Source organism: Poecile atricapillus, chromosome W, assembly GCF_030490865.1.
Source record: "Poecile atricapillus isolate bPoeAtr1 chromosome W, bPoeAtr1.hap1, whole genome shotgun sequence".
Lineage (NCBI taxonomy): Eukaryota > Metazoa > Chordata > Aves > Passeriformes > Paridae > Poecile > Poecile atricapillus.
The window spans coordinates 56115106-56132648 of NC_081288.1; the positions used below are offsets into that span (position 1 = coordinate 56115106).

At 35.5% G+C, this 17543-nt stretch overlaps 1 protein-coding gene across 1 annotated transcript in view; it reads right to left on the minus strand.

Moving 5' to 3' along the window:
- Window positions 1-17543, minus strand: part of LOC131591822 (metabotropic glutamate receptor 8) — a 303751-nt gene that overhangs the window by 118454 nt on the left and 167754 nt on the right. The window contains exon 6 of the mRNA XM_058862892.1: window positions 131-331. Coding sequence (XP_058718875.1) covers window positions 131-331 — 201 coding nt within the window. The remainder of the gene's footprint in view (window positions 1-130; window positions 332-17543) is intronic.

The following is a 17543-nucleotide window of genomic DNA, read 5'->3' on the forward strand; positions in this document are numbered from 1 at the left end:
AAATGAGAACTGCTTCTAATCCCATTTTCCACTGTGCCTTAAAGTATCCTATATGAAGAATAAAACCCAACTTGTCACTTATGGAACATTTAAAGAAGAGTGGGGCAAAAAAAGAGTACATGTAACTTACCATTAAAATTTACTGCCCGGATATAGCTGAGTAGCTCTTTACCGTCAGTTGTGCTCATCCTTGGGCACAGCCCAATATATCCAGGACAGAGATCTTTATGCATGTTGTGCAGGGCATAGGCCATGGAATATACTGCATCAATGACAAACTGAACTTTTCCCTCTTGTTCGTAGGCTGAATCTCTTGCAATTCTTTCTAAGCCTGCAGAAGAAAGAGAAAGAGTTTACTTCTATTTGTGTGTGCATGAGTGTGTACCTGCATGAGCACTTGCATGCAAAAATTCACACTGGAAAGTAAGTAATTACAGCTGGATTGACAGGTAAAGTTGGGATTCATCTATCCATCACCTAAATAAATAAGACAAGGAAAAATATGGCCATCTGGTTTTGCCTCTAATCATTGCACACTCTGCCAGGTATGTAAACAGTATGTTGATTTCTGGGCTAGGAAAGAGGAGAGAACATTTCATTACAAGAAAAAGATATGTAGATATATGTTTTTCTATAATCCAGGAGAAAAATTCTCTTCTCACCTTATTGATTTTCATTCAAGACTTGTTTATTGTTATTTATAGGACAGTTCTAGAGCAGCCTGACATTCTGTTTTAGATAAATTTAAGGCTATCTTGATTTTTATCCCTGTCTATTGTTTGATAAACATTATTTAAACATCTCAGGGAAAAAAAGCTGAATGCTTGCCAAGTGATGTGACCATCTGTTTCCATAGTGAAAAGTGCTTATTCTAAGACATTTTCCTGTATTTACTAGTGAATTATGCTTCACATTGAGAGCCATGTACTCTTCCTACAGGACATTTATCCTTTAGAGGGAACACAGAGCAAATCAATACATCATATAATTTTTATTGTGCAGGAATTGTCCAAATTAATCATCTATGTCCAAGTACAAGGGAAGTTTTGCATTAATAGGTGATATTACTTAGTGGAATTGTTAAAAATAAAGCTCAGAAAAAATATATTTAAAGTAAAGAACCAACATGAAATCCCATGTCCTATATAGAAATTCAGATGCTGATTTCAAAGGCTCAAATCTTCATTTTCCAGGGAAAATATGATCGGTAAATCTTAATATGAAATTTGCCCTGGTGAAATCAACTGCACAATTCCTCTTGCCTCAGTAAACAGAACAATAGACACCTAGGTTATCTACCAGGTTACCAACTCATTCAATTTGAAAATAATCCAATAATATTATTTAAGTTTATTTAGAAATGGGAAAAAAGTTTATGCAATATTTTTTTTAAAAAAAATTAACTCTCTATCTAGGGAGCATGCTCAGAAGTCTTTCTTCTGTTTGTGTGCTGCATTTCAGTACCTCCATCTTGCGCTACAGTAATAATATATGAACGAATCTTTAATCTGACAAGCAGTAGTGGTTTGTGCTTTAAACACCCCCTGAGCACTGGAAGCGATAGATAGCCTTGAAAAATCATGGTGTGCTGTTATTTCTCCTCAAGCATTAGTTACAGAAAAATAAAATCACTACTTCTTGAAAAGATAAAACCCATTTGAAAAGGAAGGCAGAGATCATTTTTGTGATTTGTACAAGTAGCTTTACAGACACTTTTTAAGACATGCTCACTAATTAATTACAAATAGTGAGTGAATAACGCAACTGTACTGCAAATAAATAAACAGGAAAAGTCTCCTTGAACATGCTGAAAATTACACAATTAGTTGCAGTGTATTGCTCAGACATAAAAGAAGACATGAAGGATGGAAAACATGAAGCTTAATTAGTTTACAAATTTACTGACTTTTTCATTTGAGAACTACCTTCCAACAGCAAATGATGGGTAGAGTTCATGCTTTCCACTTTAATTGTTCCTGACTGTGGGACAAGTGAAGGACAGAGTTTACAGAACTGCTGCAGACACAGAGCTGCCAGTAACCTGGATGCACCCTCAGAGCTTCCACATTCTCTAAACAGGATGGTCAGGACAGGAGGAGTTATAAGGAGATCCACTTTTATTGACAAGATAAATGTAATTCCCATCACATAAATGGATATATGTGTATGTTGAGGGGTGGGGAGTTGGTGGAAAAACAGAGTGGAAATATTTTATGTGATAAATTCTAAGTCATAAGACACTAAATGTTGCAAACACTTAAGAAAGTATATTCTACTAAATGACACAGATTTTAAAAGGAAAACAAAAGAGTTTTATTCTTCCCTATGTTATACTATAGTTTAAATGCATAAAAACGTTTTTGCATAAATTTCTTCCATGGCATAAGATTTTACATTTACTCTTCACAGATACCTTACTATAAACTAATTTATCATATAAATTATGGAGGAAAAAACTCATTTTTTGGGGACTGAATGTGTTTTTATACATACAAATGGGAAAGGGCAATCACAGAATTATCATATTTAAACTAGTCAAACCCAGAAGGCAATAGGCAAGAGGAATCTCTGCACTTTGCTTAACTAAAAAACACAGCAAATGGAATTATGTGCTCTCTTAACTTTTCATTTTCTTTTTCTGGAATTCTCAAACATCTAAACTAACAATTTATAAGGATGGCAAGAACTCATCAACTTAAATTACACTGCACTCATCTAAGTAGATGTTAATGTATAGCAACAAAATGATGCATATTGTCTAAGCCATAAGTATGGTCAGCTCCTACAGATATAATATTACTTGAATGAAAGACATGATTATAATTTTTCTTCAGACTTGTATGCCAAGTAATAATTGTTTCATTTATAGCTTGACTCTCATCTCTACAAGGCATGTTTCTACACACACTGGTGACTTGAAGGAACATAAAAATTTGTGCCTCATGAAATAAATGTTTTAATGCTTCCTTAATGACTACTTCAATTTCTTATCATACAGTTTTTCCTCTGGACAAATTGCTTAAAATCTGTCATTTAAAAAAAAAAATGAGAAGATATTCCCAGTTCTCAAACCTGCAGCTGTCAGACCCATGGTCTGACCATGTGTCAAGAACTGAGACGAGAACCGGGTTCACCAGTTCCTGACTATCTCTTCCTGATCTCCAAAACAACGGAAATCCAGGGAAATGTGCCATGGTGTTTTCCAGCAGGTCTCCCAATCCAACTGTTGAAAACCTGACATCACCAGGATGTCAAGACTTTGTCCAACCAATGAAGAAATGTGTAGACATAAGTACTAAAGCTTTCATTTTGGGCTTGAGAAGCTCTAGGAGAGCAATGACACTAGCCCAGGAAATGTCAGCTGTTCCTGGATCAATCCATTGGAAACCTCTTTTGGGAACATTGAAGCAATCCACAGGAATGATCCCATAAAGCCTGTAAAAGTGAAAGAGCTGCTACAGGTAGTCTTGCAACTCCTGAGAAAGAGTGACAAGCTGGACTGTTGCTGGAGGTATTGCCTCCATGCCTGCACATCACTTCCCCTTTTCATCCTGTATTTCTTATGCTGCAGGAAAAAATGTGTATCCTGTTCAGGATGGTGTAACTCAGCTATGACAGGGAAAGATAAGGAGCATTGTGGTAGGTAGGTGAGATGGATCTAAGTGGATAGGAATTTGACTGGGGCTACTAGTTTGAGGGGGAAGAAGGTGAAGCAGGTGGTATTGTCAATTCCATGAATTTGGAATCATGAGATTTTGGATGTCTAGTAAAATATTTTTATTTCATAGTTGCAATTCACATTTTTTACTTACTGCTAAAGTATTTATCCCCATTACTTGGCTCTCAAGATAGTTTTACTTAAGCTGCACTTGGAAGCAAACAAAGTCGAAGATAAATATTACGTTCAATTGATTGTTCCTGTGGGCCAATCCCAATCACAACTCAAACACAGTAATTTGGTCCCTCACTCTTCAGCTCAGGCATGATGATCCTCTGTTTGTCAGAACTGGTTAGAACTCCCCACCTTTGCAGCAAGTTTTTTCCACAGAAAGCCAGCATCTGTAACTAAGCCATTTCAGCAGGCTCAGCAGGAAGCACCAGGAGCATATGTTGCTCCTATTGAAGTCTTCCTGATTATTCAGCTGTTTTCCTCACACATTATAGAGTTTGATCTCTCTGAACAAATAATGCAGATCATCATCTTCTGTTACTGAAACTTAAGGGCATGATATATGTTTATGGTGGGGGAGCTGTTTTCTAATAGCTGTATGGTAGCAGTGATGCATGAGTTAGTTTGCAGAGAGCATCACAAAACCTGCGGCTTCTCTGTAATAGTGTGATATCAGTTTAGGAAGCAATTCAAAGAGGAAGCCAAGGATTAGATCAATTTTCTCTGCCATTTCAAAAAAGAAAATTGAGAATGTAGAAGCAGAGACAGTGAAATGAAGCAGTTTAACTATCTGCTGTTCTCCAGCAACTGATGGATGTGGATTTGTGATTTAGTGAATTGTCCCTTGATGCAATTTTTTGGGGGTTATGCCTCTTTACAATGATTCACAAAAACCCCAGCAAAACAAAATAAAAAATAAAAAAAACCTACAGGACAGCAAGACCAATTAGAAAAAGTCTGAGAAGAAAAGTTTTTCAATTCCTAGAAGTAAACAGATATTTTTAAAAATTTCCTATTCAAAACTCAACTGAAACTTCACATATTTTAACATATTTCAAACACTTTTAAAATAAAAAAAATAGCAAAAAAAATATTTCACATTACATAAATATGCTCCAATAATTTCAACACCACCATAAATGAAAAACTAACTTTTCTTTTTGCTTCATCCTGTAACTGAAGCATCAAAAAAATTCTTGGCCCACAACATTTTTCATTGGACATATCATAATCTTTTTGCTGACTTTCACAGAAAATAGGACACTTGTTTCAGCAAAACACTTCTAACAAAGGCACAGTAATATGTACCAAAGTGGAATTAAACCATTTCCATAGTTATATTATAGTGTTTTGCTCCTGTTTCTACATGTGACATTTACTGATGTTTTCTCTTAGGAAAGCAAACTAAGGTTGCATTGCTAAAAGAAGATTCTCTATTTTCTCATTTATTTACTTTGAGAGAGACCCTAACAACAGTTTGAATGTTGTTAATCGGAGTGAAAAATTTTCCTTTTCCTAATTAATGCCTTAATATTGCTTAATTATAGCTCCTTCAAACAGTGTACAGAGTTGGAAAACACAGGCACTTAGAATTCTCATACATTTAAAAAACAAGTCTGCCACATCCAACAGTGAGAATTTTGTGTAAATTATCTTGCTGAGCCAAGATTTGTTATGATGAATATGATAAGCTAAACACTAATGCCTGCACTAAAATAAGGAGACACCATAGGATATATTGTCTCCTTAGCCAGCCACACTAAGAACCATGCATTTAAAATAATACAGTGGAATAAGCAATATTTCTTTAAGGCACATGACTAGTCGGTATCTATGTAATTGCCCATGTTGGAACATAATATTTAGTGTGAATAGAACAGAATACTGGGTATAACATTTTCAAAAGTTATATTTCTAGTTATAAAAATTTTGTGACTTTGAAACTACATAAACAGAGATCTGTTCACCTATACTGGTTCACTTTCTGACTAAAATGTGTCTGACAACCTGAGAGCAGAAAATACCTGCAGAAAAGGAGAAAGACACTTTGGAAGTTTAAATAAAAGGGAGAGAGACTATCATTACTAAGCAAGGATGCAGAGTAATTCATAAATCTGACATCACAATAGGTTTCATTAGTTTTGTCCAGCTTTTAAGCCACAGAACAAACCACAGCCAACTTTCACAAATTCTGTATAATATTTGCATGTATTCTGAAGGTTCCCTAACTATTTACATGGTCATTTAAATAACACTCATTCCCCTCTTGCTTCTTCTGTTTTTATGGTAGGAAAGACACTGAAATCAGAGATTTATTCATTTTGCTCGACTCTTACACTTCTGCAAATTTCATACCATATATCAGTTAGAAGTATTTGGGAACCATTTTCTCTTTCATTCCTCTATACTTCTATTTTTAGTAACATTAGACAGTTTCTATTAACATTAGACAATTGTTTCTATCTTATTATAGTTAAGATAGAAATGTAACACTTTTTAAAATCCTCTTTCTATATCTATTTTTCTTTACTTGTAAAAGTAAAAATTGAATGCACAAGGTCAACATATATAGTCATCACATATAAGACTTTACTGTACATATATCAGTATATAGTAACACATTAAATTAGGTTTCAAATCTAAAATGTTTGGGTTTACCATTAACATTCTTTAAATTCTAAGTAAAAATAGGGAATTTCAACCTCAAAATTTTTCAGCTTGATTTGTGAATATGAAATGTTACTTCACTGATTTTTCTCCAAATCGAAGGAGTTTAGAAAAAATGCTTTAAATATAAAAAGAGATGCATTTTTCATAATGAAACCATGTCAAAAGTTTTAGTTTTGTTATTTCTGAACAAAATAACATTAAGATAAAGGAAAAAACTTGCTTAGTGTTCGCTAACACAAAGATCTAAGGATTACCTTAGCGAAAACAGTTTAAATGTTGTTCAAACTTTAGGTGCTTTATTTCTCCCTCAGAATAATGTCAGTATTAGTGTTAGCATGAAGAGGCAACCAAATATTTTTGATGAATTTCTCAAGTTTGAGACTCATAATATCTCGAGGTAAGTATGTAGATAGGATCTACATTTTTCTAACATAAATTACCCATGGGAATTTCCAGCTGTGGAAGAAACTGCCAGTGTAGCTAGACCAGGCACATAGGTTAAAATAACCATTTTAAAACCCCACAGGCTGCAAGCAATTCTATGCAGACTTCAGTGAATCACTCCAAAGCCTACAGCAAAGGCTATCAGAAAGAGTAAAGATTCAGTAAAAGCAACTGAATTTAATCATTTTCTGCTAGTATTTAAACTCAGAGGACCTTCAGCACATACAGCAATATGTATAAAAATCCTTTTTTCTGCTTTTTTACCCTGAGAGCTTTCAAATGAAAGGTTCAGACAAGCAACTCTGGGAACTTTTGTCTTCAGGAGTATTTTTAGTTGCAAACTCTATTGACATCATGCTTAAGAAAGGACTTTCTTGCAATTAGAAAGCAATTTTTGTAGGCATATATAGAAAAAGAGGTATCCAAACACATCACTTCCTGAAGCATTTGTGGCCAATATTTGTTATGAGTTTAATTGGAGACTAAGGAGGAAAGCTGCACCAAGTCTTCACCAAAACTATTGCAACATCTAAACTAATAATATTAAATACTACTAAACAGAGGTTTAAGCAACTTTCTTTAGTTTGATGAGAAGCTCCAAAAGAGCAGAACAGTGGAGGCTGCAAACTCTTTGTGGTCAGCTATTTATCAAAGTAGCAGATTGAGATGTTTTTTGTGCCCTTTTCATCACCTGTAGATACTGAAGAAATTTAAGGCATCTTCAGCTGGAGGTCCTTCAATGAAAGGAGCTTTATGTAAGAGTCCCTTTTCTGATTCAGAGTGCTGGTGTGAATTATCATGAAGGTAATGTGGGCTGGATGTCTCTTCTGGCTTGGCCTGAAGTCTGCAAGCTAAGGGGCAGCAACATCCTAACAGAGTCATTTCTGCAATGAACATTTGATAGCTTTTTGATGAAGAGAATTTAAATATAGTTTTGGAATATACTGTGGATTCCCACACCGACTGTGTTTTGATGTCATGATTCACATGAAGTAATAATAATTTTGGTCACTCCTGAATGGGGGCTTTCATCAGCTCTGTGTATTTGCAGTTAGTCGCTGACGAAGGATGCATCTTGTGCAGCTTTAGCAATCTCACTTTTAACAGTCTAACCTAAAGAAAAGCTTTTTTGTTCCACCGAAAACACCCTCTCCAAATATAAGCATTTAGGAAAACAAGTTGAAGTGCTTCCCTAACAGACTTTCTTGTGTAACTAGTTTAAACTACATAGTTAACTGGTAGAGAACTAGGGTTGTGCTAGTTAAAAACAGTATCTCACATACTATCTGCTGTTTAGTCTGATGCTATGAGAATAAGAAAAAATGAAGTTGTTCTGTTTTCCTACAATTGTTGCAAGGACTGACTATAGCTATATGTCACATTTGAATTCATTTACACGACTCCATGCTACTGCTAAGGAGACAAATATGCAAAAAAAATCAGGACCAATTCAATAAAAACCAATGAAAAATGAAAATAAAAGATTAATTAAGAGCAAAGCATGATTGTCTTAACTTTATATAGCAGTGATAGTAAAAATCTAGGGGTGAAAAGTAGTAAATATTTGTTTCTTCTTTTCTGTCAATTGATTAGTTTTACTGTTTTAAGTTGTATATTGAATATAATTGAGAATTTTTGAGTAGGTGTTTACAAGTTGAAGGGGTGGAATGTCATGGAGTAGTTTTACCTTTAAGACAGCTTGGAGAGTTAAAGAAGCTGAAGCTGTTGGTGGCTGATGAGAGTTTTTCCTCCTGACCAATTATCAGTCATTTCCAAGAATTGACAGCAGTTCTGACCATTAAAAAGTGAATTCAACTTGTAAACACCCCCTTAAAAAGTACACTCAGAGCTGTCTCGCCTTCTTTGGTTTCCGGCTTCTGACAAGGTAACAAGGCTCTGTCTTGGCCTTCCCTCCCCCCCTCCAGGCCGGAACGAGGCCGCAAAGAGGGGGGGGCGGAAAAAAGAAAGCAGAGCTGCTTAGTTACTGCTGCTGCTGGACTGAAACCTGACACCATGAACTCTTGCAGCTTTTCTAAAGCTTTTAATTCTTTTACTACTTGGATAAACATACAAATTATTCTTTTTTCCCAAAAAGATAAAGAAAGAGAGACAATCAGCATGCAGAAGACATCATAGAACCACCAAAAACAGTGAGGAAAAGAGTTAAGGTTAAATAAGAAAGAGGGAATAAAGAGATGCTTACAGCTGCAATATCTTTCTGTTAAAGCTGTGGAGATAGACAATAGTAGTTTAAAAGACTCCTTTAATTCATGACTAGAGTATGGGAAGAATAGAGTGTTCAAAGTGTGGACTTTCGAGAAAAAGAGAGAGTGGTTGTGATACTGTGGGTTGCTGGAAATGGGTAGAGTGAAGATTTTGAAGCCTTGGAGGGGCAAGGAGAAAGCTGTTTTCCAGGAAGGCTCACAGAGACAGATGAACAGAACTTCTGCCTTTGAATAACTCATCCTTAAAATGGCATCCCTAGACTCATTGACCCATGCACACCTCGGAGTGATGTGGAATGAGAAGAATGAACTCTAAAAACTCCATAGATTGGCAGAAAGAGACTTCTGTTTCTCTACAAAGACTGATGAAAAGACTCTAGCAAGAACTGAGACTGTTTTTAACCACCAAGGTTCTAAAGTTTTTTGTCTCTATGTTGTTATGTGTACAAAGAAATAGTCAAGTAGTGAGAAGTAAAAGGGTTTTCTGAAAGTTTATTCTGGTGTTCTTATTCTTGTAGTTTGTCAATAAACTGTCTTTATTCCTTTTAAGTTTTAAGCCTGTTTTGCTCTTGTTCTAATCCATATCTCACAGCAAAAAATAAGTAATTTTTTTTAGTTACTGGTTTAAAACCACGACAATTTAATAATGAATCTTCAAATAATTTCACTATAAGTTGCTGGTTGGTTTCAAAGTATCAAACTTCCAAGAGGAAATTTTTAGAGCTAGACAAGATAGAAGTATTCATGACAGAATTTTTATGTGAAAAAAGAGTATTTTTCAGGAAGGAGCAGTGGGAGAATTTTTTCAACTGCAACCAAAAAAGGAACGCAATTAAAGCATACTTTTTACAGCAGAGGAACAACTATGAATTTAAGCATATAAAAGATCCAGTAGTAACATTTTTCAATATTAAGAGCTGAAGAAAATGTTGCATTAACTTTTGCATTTGCCCTATCCACTGTCTCCATCTTCCCTGTCCCATTTTAATGAAACCATTGCACTGCAAGAAGTAGGGCATGATGAGGAAAAGAAATAGATTTCACTTTGTGTAGCCAGTATGAAAGATGCTACATGGTTATAGAAAATTAAATACTCTTTTTGTTTCATATCTTTCTGTATGACAAGAGGTAATTTTTGACAGTCAAAATGGAAAACAGGGTTCAAGAACTTTGTATTGCTATAGGGTATAATTTTATCATGTATTACTGTCAAAGTAAACCTATGTGATTTACTGGAGATGGTGAAATACGATTTTCTTCTACCAGATGTGTAGACAACTGCTAAAACACATGATTTTCCACAGGTAAAATTCTGTAATTTCCCCACTAGTCTAATTAAAGGTGCTTTTTCAGGACCTGATAAAAATAAAAGCACCATCAATTAGAACTAAACAGCTACTTAATGGACTGCTTGATGGCATGAACAGGACACAGACGATTGCCTTCTGGAAGGGGATTTCAGTCTAAAACTGGAAGACAGTTTACCCAGTACTCTTCACACAGCCTAGAAGATAGCTAGTTCTTTAATCACAAACTAATTAGAACTGATTGGCTTCATTGCTAAAATTGCTAAATTAGGGACATTATAGATGCTTGCTCCTGGAGCAGGTTGGCTGTACACACTCCATTGGCAGCACTCCTACAGCTGCACATATCCCATCCTCACCAGGGCAAAACAGTGACAGTAAGCAACATGAAGAAAAGTTCCCTTATGGGCAGTCCTGTCCCCTTCAGATAGAAAGAATCAATTTGCTCTACTTGCTCCCCCTGTGAGAATCAGGACAGTTATCTACAAACAGCTGAAGAGAGAGAAAAGAGGCCTGTCTGGAGACGGTGTTTTCGAGTTGGAGGGAAATAGATATGCTGTCAGGGCTTTTGCAGCAAAACTGAGCATTATCTTGGCTGAGACATGCTAAATGAGGTGGTGCTGAACAAGATGCCTGTGACTAAGCAACAAACACCCAGAAAAGGTCCCCACAGTATACTTTAGGCATCTAATTTAAAAAGTAGTCAAAAAAGTGTTTAGCCACGTAAACGCCTTTAAAACCCAATACTCTACCAAAATATCTGAAGTATATATTTCACAAAACAAAAACCAAAACCATCTTGAGAATCTGGGGGACTTTACCCTCTACCAAGGGCCATCAAGAATTCATGATACAAACAAGTTTAATTCTTCACAGGGGAAGAATCCAACAAATAAATCTGAGTCCACCAAATGCACACTTGGTTTAGCACCTGATTGATACTCAACTTCTGCTTAAAAATGCTTGTGATTAAGCACTTTTTCATGAATCAAATCTCTCATTTTTAGGTGCTGGTATGCTAATATTAATAGCAATAATAGTAACAGCAACAACAACAACAACAACATCAACAACAACAACAACAACAATAATAATAATAATAATAATAATAATAATAATAATAATAATAATAATAATAATAATATGCAAAGTACTGTTAAAGTCTTTCTCTTGATTGGAAGCACACACATTGCTGTATTTTACATCCCTAAATCAGCAAGTCCCCTAGTATGAACAGCTATCAGCATAGTAAGGTGTCAGTCTTGCAATTCAGTGTACCATCTTTTAGCAGCATTCTAAGCCTGCTGGCAATATGTACCCCAGAAAAGCAGAATTTCAATCAAGTGTGCATGTTACTGTAACACTGAGACAGTGAGGAGCTGCTTGGTTGTTTTCATGCACTCAAAAATCTATTGAGAAAGACAGGAATTTTTAGGTATTCTGCTACTATAATTTAAAAAAATAACACCCGTGATAATTTTTTTATTGTCATAAGCTTACTTTAGGAACCTAAGGCTGGTCAAGTCTTGATCTTGAACAAAACTGAAATGTTTCCATCTACTTTTGTACAACATATTTTACAGTTATGGATTTATGTTTGAATAAATCCAAACTCCTCTGCAGAATGCCAGAATCTTGTGCAGTTCATGTTCCAATCTACCTTGTGCAATTTGAACTCATTTTACCCAGGCTATTTAATTTCTCCTTATTCTTATCATTTGTATCATAACCTTTAATATGCAGACTGATGGGAAAATTCACCAGTACATTAGATGTGTAAATGTGTTTTGAGCCCTTCTATATAAGAAATACATCAATAAACTGGAGCAAGTTCAGCAGACAGCCATCAAGATGTTCACAGGGATGAATCACATGCCCGGTAAGGAAAGGATGAAGGATAAGGGTTTGGCCAACCCAGAGAAAAAATGGTAGGTCAAGTCCTTCAAAGAGCAGATCCAAACAGAGAGATGAACCAAATACTCTCTGCAATGGTGAACAACGCAGGACATTATGGACATAACTTGATACTCAAGAGTTTTAGACTGGTAAAAGTATTTTCCGGTAAGGTTGCTCAGACTACAGAATGGGCTTCCCATAGAAGATATTCAGTTTCTGCTAATCCTCAGAGGTTTTCAAAATCTGACTGATTAAGTCCTAACTCACCCAGATCCAACCTCACCTGTGTTGACCTGCTGACCCTGTGTTGTGGCTTAAGCCCGGATGGAAACTGACATCCTGTTTTGAGCATGAGGTTGGACTACAGACCTCCTGAAGTTCTTTCCAACCTGAAATATCCTATGATCCACTATTAAGATGCCACTGAACCAGAAATGTCTTAGCCAATGCTACTGAGCAATCTCAAGTGCTGGTGTGAATTTGCATAGGTACAGGTGCACATGCTCTTGCAGACAAGCATGTGGAAATCCACAACAAATGGAGTTCTGGGGACTTTTGTTGATCACTCTCTCAGTCCTTAGGTGAATAAGAATAGTTCATAGCAAAGAGAAAACCAGGTGAATTAACATTTTTAAAATATTGTTATATTTGACCTCACCAGGTAAGGTATTTGCATCTTTAAGGATGTGTTACATAGATAGGGGCACACTACATTTCGTTTTGCTAGTTTGGATGCCTTTTATTTTGACTACCATATCAATCAGTGCAAGAATTGTATGACTGACTTTTACATTCACTCCCATGAGCCTGAAATTCTGTGACAGAGGAAAAAAAAAGTTTACTGATGGAAAGTGGTGGTGAGAACTCTCATCTCTTTTTAAATACATTTCAAACATTTTCATCAGTAGAGAGCTTACTCACTGTTACCTCAGTGGATACCAGAGTTTCAAAGAACAGAAAGAAAAAAAGCCAGAATGTACTTTGGTAAGATCCTTTTTAAGCCATCCTAATGATCTGCAAGTGACTTGTTTCATGACTGAAAGCATTCAAAGCTCTTGGCACTGACCTCTTCTACTGGCCTAAATCAGCACAGTTCCAACAGAAGTCAATTGAGTAAGGGTGATCTACAGTCTCTCCAATTTTTTTTCAAAATCTGGAGTAATGGAAGAATGTCAGAGAGGTAAAGAAAATAATTATTAAGACAAATTGCACTATTTTCTGTTAGGGTACATTTATCGCTATCTTACAGGAGAACGATTCTGATGTTCTCTTAATTTAATCAAAGACAAGTCACCCAAAGGAATAGAAATTCAAACACAACTTCGATCATGTAGCTCAAGGAAGCTGTAGTCAGCTTTTCATTTTAACATTCTCCAGTCCCATGGGTACATGCACAGTTACAGTAAGTTAATTAGTTAGTAATATATACTAGCTGATACATAATTCACAAGATGACCATCATTTTAAGGAATGTAAACAATAATTTGAAATTTATGTTTCCCAAAAGCCATGTTAAAACCTAAATTAGAGCTGATAATGGTCAGAAAGAGCAAAAGAAAGGGATGGGAGTGAAACACAGTAATGCAGTAATTACCATTCAGGATGAAGAGAATCTTTTTTTTTCTGGCAGTAATCAGTATGCAATTATGGCCCCAAAAACAAGGCAACACATAAAGAAACAGATAGAAAGTAGTGCCCTGCTCTATGCTATAAATTTGTGGTCTCTTCAGGCTTTTTATCTTCATTGCCTTTATAGAATATAGAATTGTAAATCTGTATTTCTTAGGCTGCAGCTCTCTTCACCAGTGACACAAGCCAGAGGTACTGCTGTGGTGAAGCCAGTTTACTAAAAAAAGCATCTTGGAGAATGACAAAATTACTTTTTTTTTTTTTTTAAATAAGGCAAGGCATGGGGACAAAGTGATTCCATACTGTTCATGAGAACTAATTCAACAGAAAACCAAAAACAAAAGATTTGTGGGGTTTTTTTACAAAATTCAATAATAAAGATACATCACAGGTTCTTAAGGTGAAAAAGGCATCCATTTATCTTCTATTATGATTTCAACTTCTTAATGCCTTGACTTTGAGAAAACTATGTCAAGCAAAAAGGGACAGGAATTTTAAAAGTAGGTCCTTCTGATGAAGGGAACATTTTCAGAAATCTATTTTCTCTGTTGATTTATGCATATTATTTTCTAGGACATTAAAGGAAAACAAATGAAATCTTACTGTAATCCCAGTGATGCCATTCTAGATCTATCAGTGGAAGACTTGGCCAATAATATTTGCAAAAAACAGTGATAGTTGAATGATTATTTGCTTCTTTCAAGTTAATAAACCTATTGATTATTTTTTATTTTTGATATATTTATCAGTTATCATCAATATTTGATGTAAAAATAAAAGCAAACGAAATGTACTCTACATAGAGAGCATTAAAACTAATTATTCTGGCAATTGGTAAAAGAGGATGTAGTCAGTTTTCTTACATATTTTTCCATCGCTGTAAAAAAATATCATTCTTAGAAGGTCAAAGACATAAGGATAAAAATGGCACTATCATTCATGATAGACTAACCCCTTCTCAAAAAGATGAAAAATAAATGTACATAATATATATGCACACAAATTGAGTGAATCATATATACTGATTATTTGTTTATTGCTCTTTTTCTTGCCTGGGAGGAGTAGATGCTATTAAGCTTTTTTTTTAAAGCTTCAGAGTCTTTGAACAATATCTTTATTATGCATTTTATGGTGAAAATTATTTTATAAAACAGATTATCCAACAATAAATGTCTCACAAATCAAAAAATCAGCTTTGCATATGTAGTGGCAGAATCTGACTTGTATTTATTTTACATTATTCGAGGTTTCTGGAATAATTGTTGAGATGTTATTTGCTCATAAAAAATGAAAGTACAACTAGTTGTGATAAGAATGATGACAAGAACTATGAGTAAGGAAGAATCAGCTCATACTCAAAATATGTGTGCCAGCATGACATGGAAAATGTATGTGAGTGTCAGGCTGTGCATAAACTATACAATTGCCAGTACAAAATGACTGAACAGGCCTGGCACTGTACTGAACAAGGTGTTTGCATTTAATCAGAGCAGGAGACCAGACATCAGTGACGGAATGCTTGCTGCTTTTGAAGAGAAATGTTTGAATAGCTGTGACATGTGGCATGCCAGTGTGAAAAGCTAGCTCAAGACAACCAAGCGAAACGAAAATACTCTTGACTACTGTGTAGGCAACAACCAATTTTTTCTGCCCCAAGACGAGCCATTTTTACAACAGAAAATCAGAAAGAGAAGGATAGAAACCTTGTAGGGCTCTGAAACACTAACTCCTTGCTCCTAACACTCTCCAACAGATGAAAAGGATGAAAGCAGCATTTGCCATAAACACAAATGGCTTCACACATTTGTCAGCTGAAGCCACTGTTTCCTACAACTCTCAGCTTGGCTCTCCAGGCTGCTGGGCTCTGGAGGCATGGACGAGTCTCCAAACAACACTTGACTTTGCCTAGCTCATATTTGCTGCTATCTTGCCCTTGCTTCCTTTAGGAAGTTTGCAGGCAGAAATGCATAAAATCATTTGGAAAGGCTACATAAGGAAGGCAGCTAAACAGGGACAATGGGAGCACTATAGTTTAAATCCATTTATTTAAAATGAATTCCCACAATATCTGAAAATAACTTCAGATGGACTTGTAAAATTGGTCTTGTTTCAGTGGTACGGTTTCAGTGAAACAGTAACAAAGATCTTATTATTCAATGCACAAAATTAATATAATGCAAGGATTTGGGTTTAGGTAAAACTCTCCCTGAGTGTTATCAATAAAAATACCTAGCTAATCCTTTTTCAAGATTTGATCTTCAAAATTGTTTTCTGAACAACCAGTCTGCAGAAAGTACACTGTATTAGTTAATCCTGTATCCAGCAACAAAGACTACATGTGAATATGCCAGCAAAGGAGAGCTATGGCTGAGGAGGCCTTCTTTGGAACACAGACTTGGTGTATAAATGAGAACTGTGGCAAAAAGATTGATGACTTCTTAACAGTCCCATCAGTCTCTCCATGCTATTAGAATATAACTGGTTTAGTGGACTCATTGACATAACTTGTGGCTTCATGGGATTGAGATAAGGCTAATTTTTTTTCAAGCCACTGTTCTCAATTGCTAACTCAAAAATAATTATGTCTAATCGACCTGATGATCCTGATGTAACAAGAATATTGATAGCTTTTAATTTCTACACCATTCAGAATCTCCTTTGGGAAAAATCACACACACACTGAATAAAATTATTCACAAGAGTCACCTTTTTTTTTAAGTCTTCACTGTTGATAGCTGTTCCTGATACAACTCAGTATTTAAGAGAGAGAATACAATGGGGCCTGCGGACTTTTTGTTTCATTTTAGCATCATTGTTAGTACAATCTAAGCATCTTTACTATTTTATTTCACTTGGTTCTAGACTCTTCTTAAAGGACAACTGTAGTCTTTCTTTAAACTGCGTAACCATTTATTCTTTTACCAAAAATTTGAATCTAATTTATCCTAACATATTCACCCCAGCACCCCAATATGACTGTAGATATAATTATTAACATTGATGATAATATAAATTGTAGATTTGTTGTGCATTGTCCCACTGATGTTAGGCAAGTAGCACTTTAGGAAAAGTTACCAGGCTTGCTACCAAGAGACAAAAACAGGTGGGAGTTCCAGGATGCCTCTCTGCTCCACTGCTGTTTAACTGCATTAAGTTCACAGGCAAGCATAGTTCTGATTTGAGCCTTTATAATTCATCAGAGCACAGACTCTCAAAACAGAAAGTGTTTAGTCTATCTCTATCATCATGATGACAGTAGGAACACAAAATAGCCTTTGGCTCTGGGTGAGTTAATTATCTACTTTTTTTCCCTAGGACACTGTCTTGAAGTACTAACACATTAACCTTGCAGACTGTTCACTTAGACCTTCTGCACAGCATGAGATTACTACTAGTCTCAACTGGTTAGTGTCAACTTCCCTGCTCTCTGGGGTTATCAGGTCACTACTCATTGCCTGGAAGATTAATTTCCCTCTTAGGGACAGAATAAGCTTAAGCATACAAACACTTGAATTAAGTGATGGAACATATTCTAGAAAGAGGAAAAACTACATGAATCTAATCAACTGTTTGTTCTGATAAAAATGGAACACTATCAGCAAACAAGATCTTTTCTTCACTAAAATATATATTCATACCTATTCTAGATTTGTATCAAAAATACCTATTCAATGAGAAGGACTGGAACTTTTCAAAAATGTG